A 17,509-nucleotide genomic window follows, 5' to 3' on the forward strand; every position below is an offset into this window, starting at 1 on the left:
ATGTTGACTCCCCTGAACAACATGTCTCACACAGAAGATAAGGGGAAAGTAGGTAGTTGCCAAATAATTGATATTGAGGCTGATAAACTGCACCAAAGTTGGAGGTTGGCTGCATCTTCCCCATGTCATAAGCGGTGGTTTAGTATTAAATATTTTTTTATTTAACCTTTTATTTCACAAGTCAGTTAAGAACACATTCTTATTTTCAATGACGGCCTAGGAACAGTGGGTTAACTGGTCTAGGAACAGTGGGTTAACTGGTCTAGGAACAGTGGGTTAACTGGTCTAGGAACAGTGGGTTAACTGGTCTAGGAACAGTGGGTTAACTGCCTTGTTCAGGGGCAGAACGACAGATTTTTACCTAGTCAGCTCGGTGATTTTATCTTACAACCTTTCGGTTACTAGTCCAACGCTCTAACCACTAGGCTACGCTGCCACCTCTACACTCTAACCACTAGACTACCTACCTCCTCTACGCTCTAACCACTAGGCTACGCTGCCACCTCTACACTCTAACCACTAGGCTACGCTGCCACCTCTACACTCTAACCACTAGGCTACCCTGCCTCCTCTACACTCTAACCACTAGGCTACCCTGCCACCTCTACACTCTAACCACTAGGCTACCCTGCCACCTCTACACTCTAACCACTAGGCTACCCTGCCACCTCTACACTCTAACCACTAGGCTACCCTGCCGCCTCTACACTCTAACCACTAGGATACCCTGCCGCCTCTACACTCTAACCACTAGGCTACGCTGCCACCTCTACACTCTAACCACTAGGATACCCTGCCGCCTCTACACTCTAACCACTAGGCTACGCTGCCACCTCCACACTCTAACCACTAGGCTACCTGCCCCCTCTACACTCTAACCACTAGGCTACCTACCTCCTCTACACTCTAACCACTAGGCTACGCTGCCACCTCTACACTCTAACCACTAGGCTACCCTGCCACCTCCACACTCTAACCACTAGGCTACCTGCCCCCTCTACACTCTAACCACTAGGCTACCTACCTCCTCTACACTCTAACCACTAGGCTACGCTGCCCCCTCTACACTCTAACCACTAGGCTACCTACCTCCTCTACACTCTAACCACTAGGCTACGCTGCCGCCTCTACACTCTAACCACTAGGCTACCCTGCCGCCTCTACACTCTAACCACTAGGCTACCTACCTCCTCTACACTCTAACCACTAGGCTACGCTGCCACCTCTACACTCTAACCACTAGGCTACCTACCTCCTCTACACTCTAACCACTAGGCTACGCTGTCACCTCTACACTCTAACCACTAGGCTACCCTGCCACCTCCACACTCTAACCACTAGGCTACCTGCCCCCTCTACACTCTAACCACTAGGCTACCTACCTCCTCTACACTCTAACCACTAGGCTACGCTGCCCCCTCTACACTCTAACCACTAGGCTACCTACCTCCTCTACACTCTAACCACTAGGCTACGCTGCCACCTCTACACTCTAACCACTAGGCTACCCTGCCGCCTCTACACTCTAACCACTAGGCTACCTACCTCCTCTACACTCTAACCACTAGGATACCCTGCCGCCTCTACACTCTAACCACTAGGCTACGCTGCCACCTCCACACTCTAACCACTAGGCTACCTGCCCCCTCTACACTCTAACCACTAGGATACCCTGCCGCCTCTACACTCTAACCACTAGGCTACGCTGCCACCTCCACACTCTAACCACTAGGCTACCTGCCCCCTCTACACTCTAACCACTAGGCTACCTACCTCCTCTACACTCTAACCACTAGGCTACGCTGCCACCTCTACACTCTAACCACTAGGCTACCCTGCCACCTCCACACTCTAACCACTAGGCTACCTGCCCCCTCTACACTCTAACCACTAGGCTACCTACCTCCTCTACACTCTAACCACTAGGCTACGCTGCCCCCTCTACACTCTAACCACTAGGCTACCTACCTCCTCTACACTCTAACCACTAGGCTACGCTGCCACCTCTACACTCTAACCACTAGGCTACCCTGCCGCCTCTACACTCTAACCACTAGGCTACCTACCTCCTCTACACTCTAACCACTAGGCTACGCTGCCACCTCTACACTCTAACCACTAGGCTACCTACCTCCTCTACACTCTAACCACTAGGCTACCTACCTCCTCTACACTCTAACCACTAGGCTACGCTGCCACCTCTACACTCTAACCACTAGGCTACCCTGCCACCTCTACACTCTAACCACTAGGCTACCCTGCCGCCTCTACACTCTAACCACTAGGCTACCCTGCCGCCTCTACACTCTAACCACTAGGCTACCTACCTCCTCTACACTCTAACCACTAGGCTACCCTGCCACCTCTACACTCTAACCACTAGGCTACGCTGCCACCTCTACACTCTAACCACTAGGCTACGCTGCCGCCTCTACACTCTAACCACTAGGCTACGCTGCCGCCTCTACACTCTAACCACTAGGCTACGCTGCCTCCACTTGGTAGTTGCATCATACAATTACAGTGTATTGACCGTAAATAGGAGAGTTTAGAGTTGGATGCATCTATTCCACCTTAGTTACAGTGTAATGACAGTGCACATTTGATGAAGAAAGTTTACAGGTGACCATAAAGTTTGTATTATATCTGTTGTTTGTTATTCCCAGTAGTCACGGCACCAAGCTATACCTGGAGGTGCCGTCGTCATGTCTGCCTATCGTCTACTCTCCAGTATACAACATCACCTTCATGGGCCTTGAGAAACTACACCCCTTCGACAGTGGGAAGTGGGGGAAAGTCATCCACTTCCTAAAAGGTACAGGGGTAATCAATCAACCACATTTTAGAATGTTTTACATGAGCACTTAGGGTCAGGGAGTGTAGCCTGGTTGTATGCTGAACAGGAAGGAGGCAAAGGGGAGTGTAGCCTGGTTGTATGCTGAACAGGAAGGAGGCAAAGGGGAGTGTAGCCTGGTTGTATGCTGAACAGGAAGGAGGCAAAGGGGAGTGTAGCTTGGTTGTATGCTGAACAGGAAGGAGGCAAAGGGGAGTGTAGCCTGGTTGTATGCTGAACAGGAAGGAGGCAAAGGGAGTGTAGCCTGGTTGTATGCTGAACAGGAAGGAGGCAAAGGGGAGTGTAGCCTGGTTGTATGCTGAACAGGAAGGAGGCAAAGGGAGTGTAGCCTGGTTGTATGCTGAACAGGAAGGAGGCAAAGGGGAGTGTAGCCTGGTTGTATGCTGAACAGGAAGGAGGCAAAGGGAGTGTAGCCTGGTTGTTTGCTGAACAGGAAGGAGGCAAAGGGGAGTGTAGCCTGGTTGTATGCTGAACAGGAAGGAGGCAAAAGGGAGTGTAGCCTGTTTGTTTGCTGAACAGGAAGGAGGCAAAGGGGAGTGTAGCCTGGTTGTATGCTGAACAGGAAGGAGTCAAAGGGGAGTGTAGCCTGGTTGTATGCTGAACAGGAAGGAGGCAAAGGGGAGTGTAGCCTGGTTGTATGCTGAACAGGAAGGAGGCAAAGGGGGTGTAGCCTGTTTGTTTGCTGAACAGGAAGGAGGCAAAGGGGAGTGTAGCCTGGTTGTATGCTGAACAGGAAGGAGGCAAAGGGGGTGTAGCCTGTTTGTTTGCTGAACAGGAAGGAGGCAAAGAGAGTGTAGCCTGGTTGTTTGCTGAACAGGAAGGAGGCAAAGGGAGTGTAGCCTGGTTGTATGCTGAACAGGAAGGAGGCAAAGGGAGTGTAGCCTGGTTGTTTGCTGAACAGGAAGGAGGAAATGGTTTTATTCACCACTTGTATGGTTTGTAGGGTGGACACAGAGTCCTCCTCCTTACTAACCTAGCAGGTCTAACCTGTTGTTTCTCTCTCACACTCTCACTATTTCTCTCTATCTCACTCTCGTCTCTATCTCTCTCTCTATCTCTCTCACTCTCTCTCGTCTCGATCTCTCGATCTCTCGATCTCTCTCGCTCTCTCTCACTCTCTCACTCTCTCTCGTCTCTATCTCTCGATCTCTCTCTATCTATCTCTCTCGCTCTCTCTCACTCATTCTCTCTCTCTCTCGTCTCTATCTATCTCTCTTGCTCCTCTGTCTTTCTCAGAGGAGAAGTTGATCAGTGATGGGAGCATCGTTGAGGCACGGGAGGCTACAGAGGAAGACCTGCTGGTGGTTCACACAAAACGCTACCTCAACAGACTCAAGGTGAATTGACATTAAACCCTACCTCAACAGACTCAAGGTGAATTGACATTAAACCCTACCTCAACAGACTCAAGGTGAATTGACATTAAACCCTACCTCAACAGACTCAAGGTGAATTGACATTAAACCCTACCTCAACAGACTCTAGGTGAATTGACATTAAACCCTACCTCAACAGACTCTAGGTGAATTGATATTAAACCCTACCTCAACAGACTCAAGGTGAATTGACATTAAACGCTATCTTGTCAGCTCGGTCATGACTCGAGGTGGGTTGACACCAAACGCTACCTCATGACTCGAGGTGGGTTGACACCAAACGCTACCTCATGACTCGGGTGGGTTGACACCAAACGCTACCTCACGACTCTGGTGGGTTGACACCAAACGCTACCTCATGACTCGAGGTGGGTTGACACCAAACGCTACCTCATGACTCGGGTGGGTTGACACCAAACGCTACCTCACGACTCTGGTGGGTTGACATCAAACGCTACCTCATGACTCGAGGTGGGTTGATACCAAACGCTACCTCATGACTCGAGGTGGGTTGACACCAAACGCTACCTCATGACTCGAGGTGGGTTGACACCAAATGCTACCTCATGACTCGGGTGGGTTGACACAACGCTACCTCATGACTCGAGATGGGTTGACACCAAACGCTACCTCAACAGACTGTATTGCTTCTCTCTGGTTCTCCTAGGAGTCACATGGTATTGTGTAGTACACCAAACAGTACACCAAACCCTAACCCTACTCCTCCTCTTTCTTCCACCTCCTTATTCTTTTTCCCTCTTTCCCCTTTTCTACTTCGTATCTTCTCTCTCCTCCGAGCTCTTCCTCCTTCTCCTCTCAGCACTCAAACTACTCAAAACAAAATGTCGATACAAATCAGGGAAGATTATATTGTATCAAAGCTTTTATTATTTAGGTTCATGTGGAAAATCATGTTTAAACTTCATCTGTTTGTTGCTGTTCACTTTATTCAATTACACAGAATAGAGAGCCCAGATATGGTTAAACAGAATAGGGGCCCAGATATGTTTGTTGGTGTTTACTCATTCAGTTAAACAGAATAGGGGCCCAGATATGTTTGTTGGTGTTTACTCATTCAGTTAAACAGACTAGGGGCCCAGATATGTTTGTTGGTGTTTACTCATTCAGTTAAACAGAATAGGGGCCCAGATATGTTTGTTGGTGTTTACTCATTCAGTTTAACAGAATAGGGGCCCAGATATGTTTGTTGGTGTTTACTCATTCAGTTAAACAGAATAGGGGCCCAGATATGTTTGTTGGTGTTTACTCATTCAGTTAAACAGACTAGGGGCCCAGATATGTTCGTTGGTGTTTACTCATTCAGTTAAACAGAATAGGGGCCCAGATATGTTTGTTGGTGTTTACTCATTCAGTTAAACAGAATAGGGGCCCAGATATGTTTGTTGGTGTTTACTCATTCAGTTAAACAGAATAGGGGCCCAGATATGTTTGTTGGTGTTTATTCATTCAGTTAAACAGAATAGGGGCCCAGATATGTTTGTTGGTGTTTACTCATTCAGTTAAACAGAATAGGGGCCCAGATATGTTTGTTGGTGTTTACACATTCAGTTAAACAGAATAGGGGCCCAGATATGTTTGTTGGTGTTTACTCATTCAGTTAAACAGAATAGGGGCCCAGATATGTTTGTTGGTGTTTACTCATTCAGCTAAACAGAATAGGGGCCCAGATATGTTTGTTGGTGTTTACTCATTCAGTTAAACAGAATAGGGGCCCAGATATGTTTGTTGGTGTTTACTCATTCAGTTAAACAGAATAGGGGCCCAGATATGTTTGTTGGTGTTTACTCATTCAGTTAAACAAAATAGGGGCCCAGATACAGTTGAAGTCGGAAGTTTACATACACTTAGGTTTGGGTAATTAAAACTCAATTTTCAACCACTCTACAAATTTCTTGTTTACAAACTATAGTTTTGACAAGTCGGTTAGGACTTTTTCCAACAATTGTCTAAGGACAGATAATTTCACTTATAATTCACTGTCTCACTATTCCAGTGGGTCAGAAGTTTACATACACTAAGTTGACTGTACATTTAAACAGCTTGGAAAATTCCAGAAAATTATGTCATTATGGTATCATTTGAGTCAATAGGAGGTGTACCTGTGGATGTATTTCCTGTACCTGTGGATGAAAATCAAAAGAAATCAGCCAAGACCTCAGAAAAAGAATTGTAGACCTCCACAAGTCTGGTTCATCCTTGGGAGCAATTTCCAAACGCCTGAAGGTACCATGTTCATCTGTACAAACAATAGTACTCAAGTCTAAACACCATGGGACCACGCAGCCGTCATACCGCTCAGGAAGGAGACGCATTTTGTCTCCTAGAGACGAATCTACGTTGGTGTGAAAAGTAAATCAATCCCAGAACAACAGCAAAGAACCCTGTGAAGATGCTGGTGGAAACAGGTACAAAAATGTACTTTTTTGCCCGCTTTGAGGACAATACAGTGCCACTGACACGGCCCGCAACCAAAACCTGCGGACTCTCCTTCACTGCAGCCGACGTGAGTAAAGGCTGCAGGCCCAGACGGCATCCCAGCCGCGCCCTCAGAGCATGCGCAGACCAGCTGGCTGGTGTGTTTACGGACATCTTCAATCAATCCTTATCCCAGTCTGCTGTTCCCACATGCTTCAAGAGCGCCACATTTACATTTACATTTAAGTCATTTAGCAGACGCTCTTATCCAGAGCGACTTACAAATTGGTGCTTTCACCTTATGACATCCAGTGGAACAGCCACTTTACAATAGTGCATCTAAATCTTTTAAGGGGGGGGGGGGGGTGAGAAGGATTACTTTATCCTATCCTAGGTATTCCTTAAAGAGGTGGGGTTTCAGGTGTCTCCGGAGGGTGGTGATTGACTCCGCTGTCCTGGCGTCGTGAGGGAGTTTGTTCCACCATTGGGGGCCAGAGCAGCGAACAGTTTTGACCATTGTCCCTGTTCCCAAGAAAGCTAAGGTAACTGAACTAAACGACTACCGCCTCGTAGCACTCACTTCCGTCATCATGAAGTGCTTTGAGAGTCTAGTCAAGGACCATATCACCTCCACCCTACCTGAAACCCTAGACCCACTCCAATTTGCTTAGCGCCCAAATAGGTCCACAGACGATGCAACCACACTGCACACTGCCCTAACCCATCTGGACAAGAGGAATACCTATGTGAGAATGCTGTTCATCGACTACAGCTCAGCATTTAACACCATAGTACCCTCCAAACTCGCCATCAAGCTCGAGACCCTGGGTCTCGACCCCGTCCTGTGCAACTGGGTACTGCACTTCCTGACGGGCCGCCCCCAGGTGGTGAGGGTAGGTAACAACATCTCCACCCCGCTGATCCTCAACACTGGGGCCCCACAAGGGTGTGTTCTGAGCCCACTCCTGTACTCCCTGTTCACCCACGACTGCGTGGCCATGCACGCCTCCAACTCAATCATCAAGTTTGCGGACGACACTACAGTGGTAGGCTTATTACCAACTACGATGAGACGGCCTACAGGGAGGAGGTGAGGGCCCTCGGAGTGTGGTGTCAGGAAAATAACCTCACACTCAATGCCAACAAAACAAAGGAGATGATTGTGGACTTCAGGAAACAGCAGATGATGTTGGAGTAGTTCTTGGCTTTGCAATCATGAGTGAAGAGGGAGTACAGGAGGGGACTGAGCACACACCCCTGAGGAGCCCCCATGTTGAGGATCAGCGTGGCGGATGTGTTGGGCACAGGGACTATGGTGGTCTGCTTGAAACATGTTGGTGATACAGACTCAGACAGGGAAGGTTGAAAATGTCAGTGAAGACACATGCCAATTAGTCAGCGCATGCTCGCAGTACACATACTGGTAATCTGTCATACTGGTAATCTGCCCTGCGGCCTTGTGAATGTTTACCTGTTTAAAGGTCTTACTTATATCAGCTTTGGAGAGCATGATCACACAGTCTTCCAGAAGAGCTGGTGCTCTCATGCATGTTTCGGTCTTATTTGCTTTGAGCATAGAATTAGTTTAGCTCGTCTGTTAGGCTTGTGTCACTGGGCAGCTCTCGGCTGTGCTTCCCTTTGTAGTCTGTAATGGTTTGCTAGCCCTGCCACTTCCGACGAGCATCAGAACCATTGTAGTAGAATTCGATTTTAGTCCTGTATTGACGCTTTGCCTGTTTGATGGTTCGTTGGAGGGTATAGCAGGTTTTCTTATAAGCTTCCGTGTTAGAGTCCCGATCCTTGAAAGCTGCAGCTCTAGCCTTTAGCTCAGTGCGGATGTTGCCTGTAATCCATGGCTTCTGTTTGGGGTATGTACGTACGGTCACTGTAGGGATGATATCATCGATGCACTTATTGATGAATCCAATGACTGGTGTGGTGTACTCCTCAATGCCATCGGAGGAATCCCGGAACATATTCCATTCTGTGCTAGAAAAACTGTTCTGTACCTTAGCATCTGTTTCATCTGATCACTTTTTTTTATTGATCAAGTCACTGGTGCTTTTTAGCAGGAATCAGGAGGATGGAATTATGGTAATTTGCCAAATGTAGGGCAAGGGAGAGCTTTGTATGTGTCCCTGTGTGGAGTAAAGGTGGTCCATAGTTCTTTTCCCTCTCTGGTTGCACATTTAACATGCTGATAGAAATGAGGTTCAACTGATTTAAGTTTCCCTGCATTAAAGTCCCCGGCCACTAGGAGCGCCGCCTCTGGGTGAGCGTTTTCCTGTTTGCATATGGTGGAACACCGTTCATTGAGTGTGGTTCTAGTGCCAGCATCAGTCTGTGGTGGTATGTAGACAGCTATGAAAAATACAGATGAAAACTCTAGGTAGATAGTGTGGTCTTCAGCTTATCATGAGATACTCTTCCTCAGGTGAGCAAATCCTTGAGATTTCCTTAGATATCATGTACCAGCTGTTATTTAGAAAAATACACCGTCGCTTACCAGACACTGCTGTTCTATCCTGCTGATACAGCGTATAACCAGCCAACTGTATGTTGATAATGTGGTCGGTGAAGCATAAGATAATACAGTCTTCAGTGTCCTGTTGGTAGTTTAATCTTCCCCGTAGGTCATCTATTTTATTTCCCAAAGATTGCACATTTGCTAGCAGAATGGAAGGCAGTGGGGGTTTATTCGATCGCCTACGAATTCTCAGAAGGATTCCCGCCGTCCAGCTTTGTTTTCGCCCTCTCTTCACACAAATGACGGAGATCTGGGCCTGTTTCCGGGAAAGCAGTATGTCCTTCACGTCGGACTCGTTAAAGAACAAAAAAGGATTCTGCCAGTGATTGTAGAGAGTGCAACAGGTCAGCTCCTCAGGAGTAAATGTCAATTGGTTTTTCATAGCCAAGCATTCATTGGTCGGGACAAGCATTTCAGGGTCCATAGCCAAAGGCAGAACAGCAGAAACTAGATCAGCAGCATGACCAGGTAGACCGGGGACAGCCAGGAGTCATCAGGCCAGGTAGTCCTGAATCATGGTTCTAGGGCTCAGGTCCTCCAGGAGGGGAGAGATGAGAGAATTAAAGGGAGCATACTTAAGTTCACACAGGACACCAGATAGGACAGACAGCCCCACGGCACATATTGCAGCATAGATACTGGAGGCTGAGACAGTGGGGGTAAGGGGACACTGTAGCCCCATCAGACAATAACTCCAGATAGGGCCAACCATGCAGCCAACCATGCAGGAGATAAACCCATCCACTTTGCCAAAGCACACCCCCCACACCAAGATGGCGCCGACAGGCATGGCAGCTGTGCTTCTAGCTCCTCAGCAACTTTGCAGTAATCATTTAAAAAAAAAAAAAACATTATTAGCCCAGAACGAGTTATTACATACAGCCGGAAATAACTTTTGGATATCAGAGCGGCGGTAACTCACCAGAATTACGATCAGGAATATGACTTTCCCGAATTGGATTCTTTGTTTGTACCACCCAGGGCAATTACACTTGTCCCAGAGGCTGCTCCAATAGGTATTCAGAGTGGACTTCTAGTCCGACTCCGGAGGAGTGCACACCATCCACTGCTTCCGAGTATATTACTCGCTAATGTTCAATCTCTGGACAATGGAGTAGACGAGCTCAGGGCGAGGATCTTCTTCTAGAGAGACATTAGGGACTGTAACATACTCTGTTTCATGGAATCATGGTTTTCTCTGGATTTACTGTCCCCGTCCATACAGCCAGCTGGGTTCTCAGTACATCTCGTAGACAGGAATAAACAACTCTCCATCCAGGAAGAAGAATGGCGGGGATGTATGTTTCATGATTAACTACTCATGGTGTGATTGTGATAACATACAGAAACTCAAATCCTTTTGTCCCCTGACCTAGAATGCCTCACAATCAAATGCTGAGCGTATTACCAAGAGAATTCTCTTCGGTTATAGTCACAGCCGTGTATATTCCCCCTCAAGCCGATACCACGACGGCCATCAAGGAACTACAGTGGACATTATGCAAACTGGAAACCACATATCCCTCAGAGCTGTTTGGTGGAGGGCTGTAGATAGGTACCGTACCTACCTCAGTATTCCGTTGCATTCACTTAATGCTTTATTTTATGACATATGTATGTGTATGATTTTTTATTGTGTATATGTATAATAACATGTATTATATTCCAGTGTAAGTTAGTTGAGACTGTTGTTAATAACGCCATGCCATTTTGCCAGCAGTAATCAATCCCATTCAGAAATCACCTTCCTAAACCTAGATGCACATCGGAATTTCCCATAGTGTGTGTGAGGATGATGTGTTGTTTTCTTCGTCCAATCCAGTGGTCCCTGATTGTCGCGAACATCACAGAGATCCCTCCCCTCCTATGCCTACCTAACTTCCTGGTTCAGAGACGGGTCCTGAGACCACTCAGAACGCAGACCGGAGGCACCATCATGGTAGGTTGGATGATGTCTGCCATAGTGTAAGCTTGTCAGCTTTGTTCTCATCAGCCTCTGTATTAGCTACTACTGTAACGTGAGGAATCTGTTGTCATAGTAACAGTCTGGAGTTTTGTGTTCAGGAAATAGATTCACAGGGTCTTATTGAATGTTTTATTCAAAACCAGTTATATTTGGTTGTTTTTGGCGTCTCCTGGGAGAGACAGGCTTCTGAGAGTTTGAACAGTTGTGATGGAGATCCTTGTCCTAGGGCCTTCACAGGTATCAGAGCCTCTGAGGGGAAAGACTCTTCTCAAATTAGTATTGGAATAAATTCATTACTTTTTTACTTTTTTTCTTCTTTACGGATAGAGAAGAATGCTTTTCTTTTTATGTTTTACTAACCTTCCCTGAGACCCATGAACTCAGAGAGCAGCCTTACTATGTTCTGATGACCTTTGTTGAAACCCAGTCAGTCTCACTAATGTGCTTGTTTTATTTGGTTCAAGGCCATGAGGCAGGGTGCGTTTGCTGCAGTATCAAACCCTTGGTTGGGGTCATCCCTCTTAGCGTCGGATACTGCCTATTCAGCAAAACATGAGCTCTCTCTGTCTCTCTCTGTGTTTCTGTCTGTGGCACATTATGTAAAATACCCTTTTATATGAATATTGAGTCAGCAGCTACAACAACTGTGTGTCTGTGTGTCACCAAGGGAGATCTGACTGGTTCTCTCCACAGCTGTGTGTCTGTGTGTCACCAAGGGAGATCTGACTGGTTCTCTCCACAGCTGTGTGTCTGTGTGTCACCAAGGGAGATCTGACTGGTTCTCTCCACAGCTGTGTGTCTGTGTGTCACCAAGGGAGATCTGACTGGTTCTCTCCACAGCTGTGTGTCTGTGTGTCACCAAGGGAGAACTGAGTGGTTCACTCCACAGCTGTGTGTCGCCAAGGGAGAACTGAGTGGTTCACTCCACAGCTGTGTGTCTGTGTGTCGCCAAGGGAGGACTGAGTGGTTCTCTCCACAGCTGTGTGTCTGTGTGTCACCAAGGGAGAACTGAGTGGTTCACTCCACAGCTGTGTGTCTGTGTGTCGCCAAGGGAGATCTGAGTGGTTCACTCCACAGCTGTGTGTCGCCAAGGGAGAACTGAGTGGTTCACTCCACAGCTGTGTGTCTGTGTGTCGCCAAGGGAGGACTGAGTGGTTCTCTCCACAGCTGTGTGTCTGTGTGTCACCAAGGGAGATCTGACTGGTTCTCTCCACAGCTGTGTGTCTGTGTGTCACCAAGGGAGATCTGACCGGTTCTCTCCACAGCTGTGTGTCTGTGTGTCACCAAGGGAGATCTGACTGGTTCTCTCCACAGCTGTGTGTCTGTGTGTAAATGCTAATACGTGTTATTACTATACCATCAGTTGTCTGACTGGCTGGCTGACTGGCTGGCTGGCTGATTGACTGGCTGGCTGACTGGCTGGCTGACTGGCTGGCTGACTGGCTGGTTAACTGGCTGGTTGGCTGACTGGCTGGCTGACTGGCTGGTTAACTGGCTGGTTGGCTGACTGGCTGGCTGGCTGACTGGCTGGCTGACTGGCTGGTTAACTGGCTGGTTAACTGGCTGACTGGCTGGCTGGTTAACTTGCTGGCTGGTTAAATAACTAACTGGCTGGCTGACTGGCTGGCTGACTGGCATCTGGCTGGCTGACTGGCATCTGGCTGGCTGGCTGACTGGCCAGAAGACTGGCTGGCTGGTTGACAGGCTGTATAGCTTGCTGGCTGGTTGAGTGACTGGCTGAATGGCTGGCTAGCGAGCTGGCTGACTGGTCTGGTTGACTGGCTGGCTGACTGTCTAGCTGAATGGTTGGCTGGCTGGCTGGCTTTCTAGCTTACTGGCTGTTTGGCTGACTGGCTGGCTAGATTGCTGGTTGATTTCATAGCATTGCTGGCCGGCCGGCTGGGCTGCACAACTGGATCCATGTATACTGTCAACACAGTGTATAGTCTTAGCTCCTCTGTATATATAGTCCTCGCTCCTTCACTGGATCTGTAGTAGAGGTCGACCGATTATGATTTTTCAACGCCGATATCGATTATTGGAGGACCAATTTTTTTATTTTTTTAATTGTTTTAATAAAACATTTTTTTTATACATATTTGTAATAATGACAATTACAACAATGCTGATGAACACTTATTTTAATATAAGATAATACATCAATAAAATCAATTTAGCCTCAAATAAATAATGAAACATGTTCAATTTGGTTTAAATAATGCAAAAAACACAGCGTTGGGGAAGAAAGTAAAAGTGCAATATGTGCCATGTAAAAAAGCTAACGTTTAAGTTCCTTGCTCAGAACATGAGAACATATGAAAGCTGGTGGTTCCTTTTAACATGAGTCTTCAATATTCCCAGTTAAGAAGTTTTAGGTTGTAGTTATAATAGGAATTATAGGACTATTTCTCTCTATACCATTTTGTATTTCATATACCTATGACTATTGGATGTTCTTATAGGCACTATAGTAATGCCAGCCTAATCTCTGGAGTTGATAGGCTTGAAGTCATAAACAGCTCAATGCTTCAAGCATTGCGAAGAGCTGCTGGCAAACGCAGGAAAGTGCTGTTTGAATGAATGCTTACGAGCCTGCTGCTGCCTACCACCGCTCAGTTAGACTGCTTTATCAAATATCAAATCATAGACTTCATTATATTATAATAAACACACAGAAATACGAGCCCTAGGTCATTAATATGGTCAAATCCGGAAATGATCATTTCGAAAAACAAAATCTTTATTCTTTCCAAAATACGGAACCGTTCCATATTTTATCTAACGGGTGGCATCCCTAAGTCGAAATATTGCTGTTACATTGTGCAACCTTCAATGTTATGTCATAATTATGTAAAATTCTGGCAAATGAATTACGGTCTTTGTCTGGAAGAAATGGTCTAAACACAGTTCGCAACAAGCCAGGTGGCCCAAACTGCTGCATATACAGTGCCTTGCGAAAGTATTCGGCCCCCTTGAACTTTGCAACCTTTTGCCACATTTCAGGCTTCAAACATAAAGATATAAAACTGTATTTTTTTGTGAAGAATCAACAACAAGTGGGACACAATCATGAAGTGGAACGACATTTATTGGATATTTCAAACTTTTTTAACAAATCAAAAACTGAAGAATTGGGCGTGCAAAATTATTCAGCCCCTTTACTTTCAGTGCAGCAAACTCTCTCCAGAAATTCAGTGAGGATCTCTGAATGATCCAATGTTGACCTAAATGACTAATGATGATAAATACAATCCACCTGTGTGTAATTAAGTCTCCGTATAAATGCACCTGCACTGTGATAGTCTCAGAGGTCCGTTAAAAGCGCAGAGAGCATCATGAAGAATAAGGAACACACCAGGCAGGTCCGAGATACGGTTGTGAAGAAGTTTAAAGCCGGATTTGGATACAAAAAGATTTCCCAAGCTTTAAACATCCCAAGGAGCACTGTGCAAGCGATAATATTGAAATGGAAGGAGTATCAGACCACTGCAAATCTACCAAGACCTGGCCGTCCCTCTAAACTTTCAGCTCATACAAGGAGAAGACTTATCAGAGATGCAGCCAAGAGGCCCATGATCACTCTGGATGAACTGCAGAGATCTACAGCTGAGGTGGGAGACTATGTCCATAGGACAACAATCAGTCGTATATTGCACAAGTCTGGCCTTTATGGAAGAGTGGCAAGAAGAAAGCCATTTCTTAAAGATATCCATAAAAAGTGTTGTTTAAAGTTTGCCACAAGCCACCTGGGAGACACACCAAACATGTGGAAGAAGGTGCTCTGGTCAGATGAAACCAAAATTGAACTTTTTGGCAACAATGCAAAACGTTATGTTTGGCGTAAAAGCAACACAGCCCATCACCCTGAACACACCATCCCCACTGTCAAACATGGTGGTGGCAGCATCATGGTTTGGGCCTGCTTTTCTTCAGCAGGGACAGGGAAGATGGTTAAAATTGATGGGAAGATGGATGGAGCCAAATACAGGACCATTCTGGAAGAAAACCTGATGGAGTCTGCAAAAGACCTGAGACTGGGACGGAGATTTGTCTTCCAACAAGACAATGATCCAAAACATAAAGCAAAATCTACAATGGAATGGTTCAAAAATAAACATATCCAGGTGTTAGAATGGCCAAGTCAAAGTCCAGACCTGAATCCAATCGAGAATCTGTGGAAAGAACTGAAAACTGCTGTTCACAAATGCTCTCCATCCAACCTCACTGAGCTCGAGCTGTTTTGCAAGGAGGAATGGGAAAAAATGTCAGTCTCTCGATGTGCAAAACTGATAGAGACATACCCCAAGCGACTTACAGCTGTAATCGCAGCAAAAGGTGGCGCTACAAAGTATTAACTTAAGGGGGCTGAATAATTTTGCACATTCAGTTTTTGATTTGTTAAAAAAGTTTGAAATATCCAATAAATGTCATTCCACTTCATGATTGTGTCCCACTTGTTGTTGATTCTTCACAAAAAAATACAGTTTTATATCTTTATGTTTGAAGCCTGAAATGTGGCAAAAGGTCGCAAAGTTCAAGGGGGCCGAATACTTTCGCAAGGCACTGTACCCTGACGCAAATGCGCTTTTGTTAAATCATCACCAGTTTGCCTGTGATTCGATGATAAATTAACAGGCACCGCATTGATTATATGCAATGCAGGACAAGCTAGATAAACTAGAAATATCATCAACCATGTGTAGTTAATTAGTGATTCTGTTAAGATTGATTATTTTATTTGCATATAGTCTTGGTAGTGTGTCTGATACAACTGGAGATTGTCATAGGAGCACTAGATGAGAGAGAGAGAGAAGACATACCAGTCTGGTAGAGAGAGAGCCATACCAGTCTGATAGAGAGGGAGCCATACCAGTCTGATAGAGAGGGAAGCCATACCAGTCTGATAGAGGGAGCCATACCAGTCTGATAGAGAGGGAAGCCATACCAGTCTGATAGAGAGGGAGCCATACCAGTCTGATAGAGAGGGAGCCATACCAGTCTGATAGAGAGGGAAGCCATACCAGTCTGATAGAGAGGGAGCCATACCAGTCTGATAGAGAGGGAAGCCATACCAGTCTGATAGAGAGGGAAGCCATACCAGTCTGATAGAGAGGGAAGCCATACCAGTCTGATAGAGAGGGAAGCCATACCAGTCTCATAGAGAGGGAGCCATACCAGTCTGCTAGAGAGGGAGCCATACCAGTCTGATAGAGAGGGAAGCCATACCAGTCTGATAGAGAGGGAAGCCATACCAGTCTGATAGAGAGGGAGCCATACCAGTCTGATAGAGAGGGAAGCCATACCAGTCTGATAGAGAGGGAAGCCATACCAGTCTCATAGAGAGGGAGCCATACCAGTCTGATAGAGAGGGAAGCCATACCAGTCTGATAGAGAGGGAAGCCATACCAGTCTGATAGAGAGGGAAGCCATACCAGTCTGATAGAGAGGGAAGCCATACCAGTCTCATAGAGAGGGAGCCATACCAGTCTGATAGAGAGGGAGCCATACCAGTCTGATAGAGAGGGAAGCAATACCAGTCTGATAGAGAGGGAGCCATACCAGTCTGATAGAGAGGGAAGCCATACCAGTCTGATAGAGAGGGAAGCCATACCAGTCTCATAGAGAGGGAGCCATACCAGTCTGATAGAGAGGGAGCCATACCAGTCTGATAGAGAGGGAGCCATACCAGTCTGTTAGAGAGGGAGCCATACCAGTCTGATAGAGAGGGAGCCATACCAGTCTGATAGAGAGGGAGCCATACCAGTCTGATAGAGAGGGAGCCATACCAGTCTGATAGAGAGGGATCCATACCAGTCTGATAGAGAGGGAGCCATACCAGTCTGATAGAGAGGGAGCCATACCAGTCTGATAGAGAGGGAGCCATACCAGTCTGATAGAGAGGGAGCCATACCAGTCTGATAGAGAGGGAGCCATACCAGTCTCATAGAGAGGGAGCCATACCAGTCTGATAGAGAGGGAGCCATACCAGTCTGATAGAGAGGGAGCCATACCAGTCTGATAGAGAGGGAGCCATACCAGTCTGATAGAGAGGGAGCCATACCAGTCTGATAGAGAGGGAGTCATACCAGTCTGATAGAGAGGGAGCCATACCAGTCTGATAGAGAGGGAAGACATACCAGTCTGGTGGAAGGGTAGAGAGAGCGAGAAGCCATACCAGTCTGATAGAGAGGTAGAGAGAGAGAGAGAATCCATACCAATCAGAAGGAAGCCATACCAGTCTGATAGAGAGGGAAGCCATACCAGTCTGATAGAGAGGGAAGCCATACCAGTCTGATGGAAGGATAGAGAGAGAGGGAAGCCATACCAGTCTGGTAGAGAAAGAAGCCATA

At 46.6% G+C, this 17,509-nt stretch overlaps 1 protein-coding gene across 2 annotated transcripts in view; it reads left to right on the forward strand.

The window, feature by feature from the left end:
* The window catches only part of hdac11 (histone deacetylase 11), a 68,336-nt gene that overhangs the window by 6,733 nt on the left and 44,094 nt on the right, over nucleotides 1-17,509 (forward strand). Inside the window, exons 2-4 of one of the 2 annotated variants that reach the window (XM_065004766.1) lie at nucleotides 2,667-2,815; nucleotides 4,091-4,191; nucleotides 11,016-11,132. In XM_065004766.1, coding sequence (XP_064860838.1) covers nucleotides 2,667-2,815; nucleotides 4,091-4,191; nucleotides 11,016-11,132 — 367 coding nt within the window. The remainder of the gene's footprint in view (nucleotides 1-2,666; nucleotides 2,816-4,090; nucleotides 4,192-11,015; nucleotides 11,133-17,509) is intronic. The other variant, XM_065004767.1, reaches the window with a different exon arrangement.

The sequence above is a fragment of the Oncorhynchus nerka genome, linkage group LG2 (genome assembly GCF_034236695.1).
Source record: "Oncorhynchus nerka isolate Pitt River linkage group LG2, Oner_Uvic_2.0, whole genome shotgun sequence".
Classification (NCBI taxonomy): Eukaryota; Metazoa; Chordata; class Actinopteri; order Salmoniformes; family Salmonidae; genus Oncorhynchus; species Oncorhynchus nerka.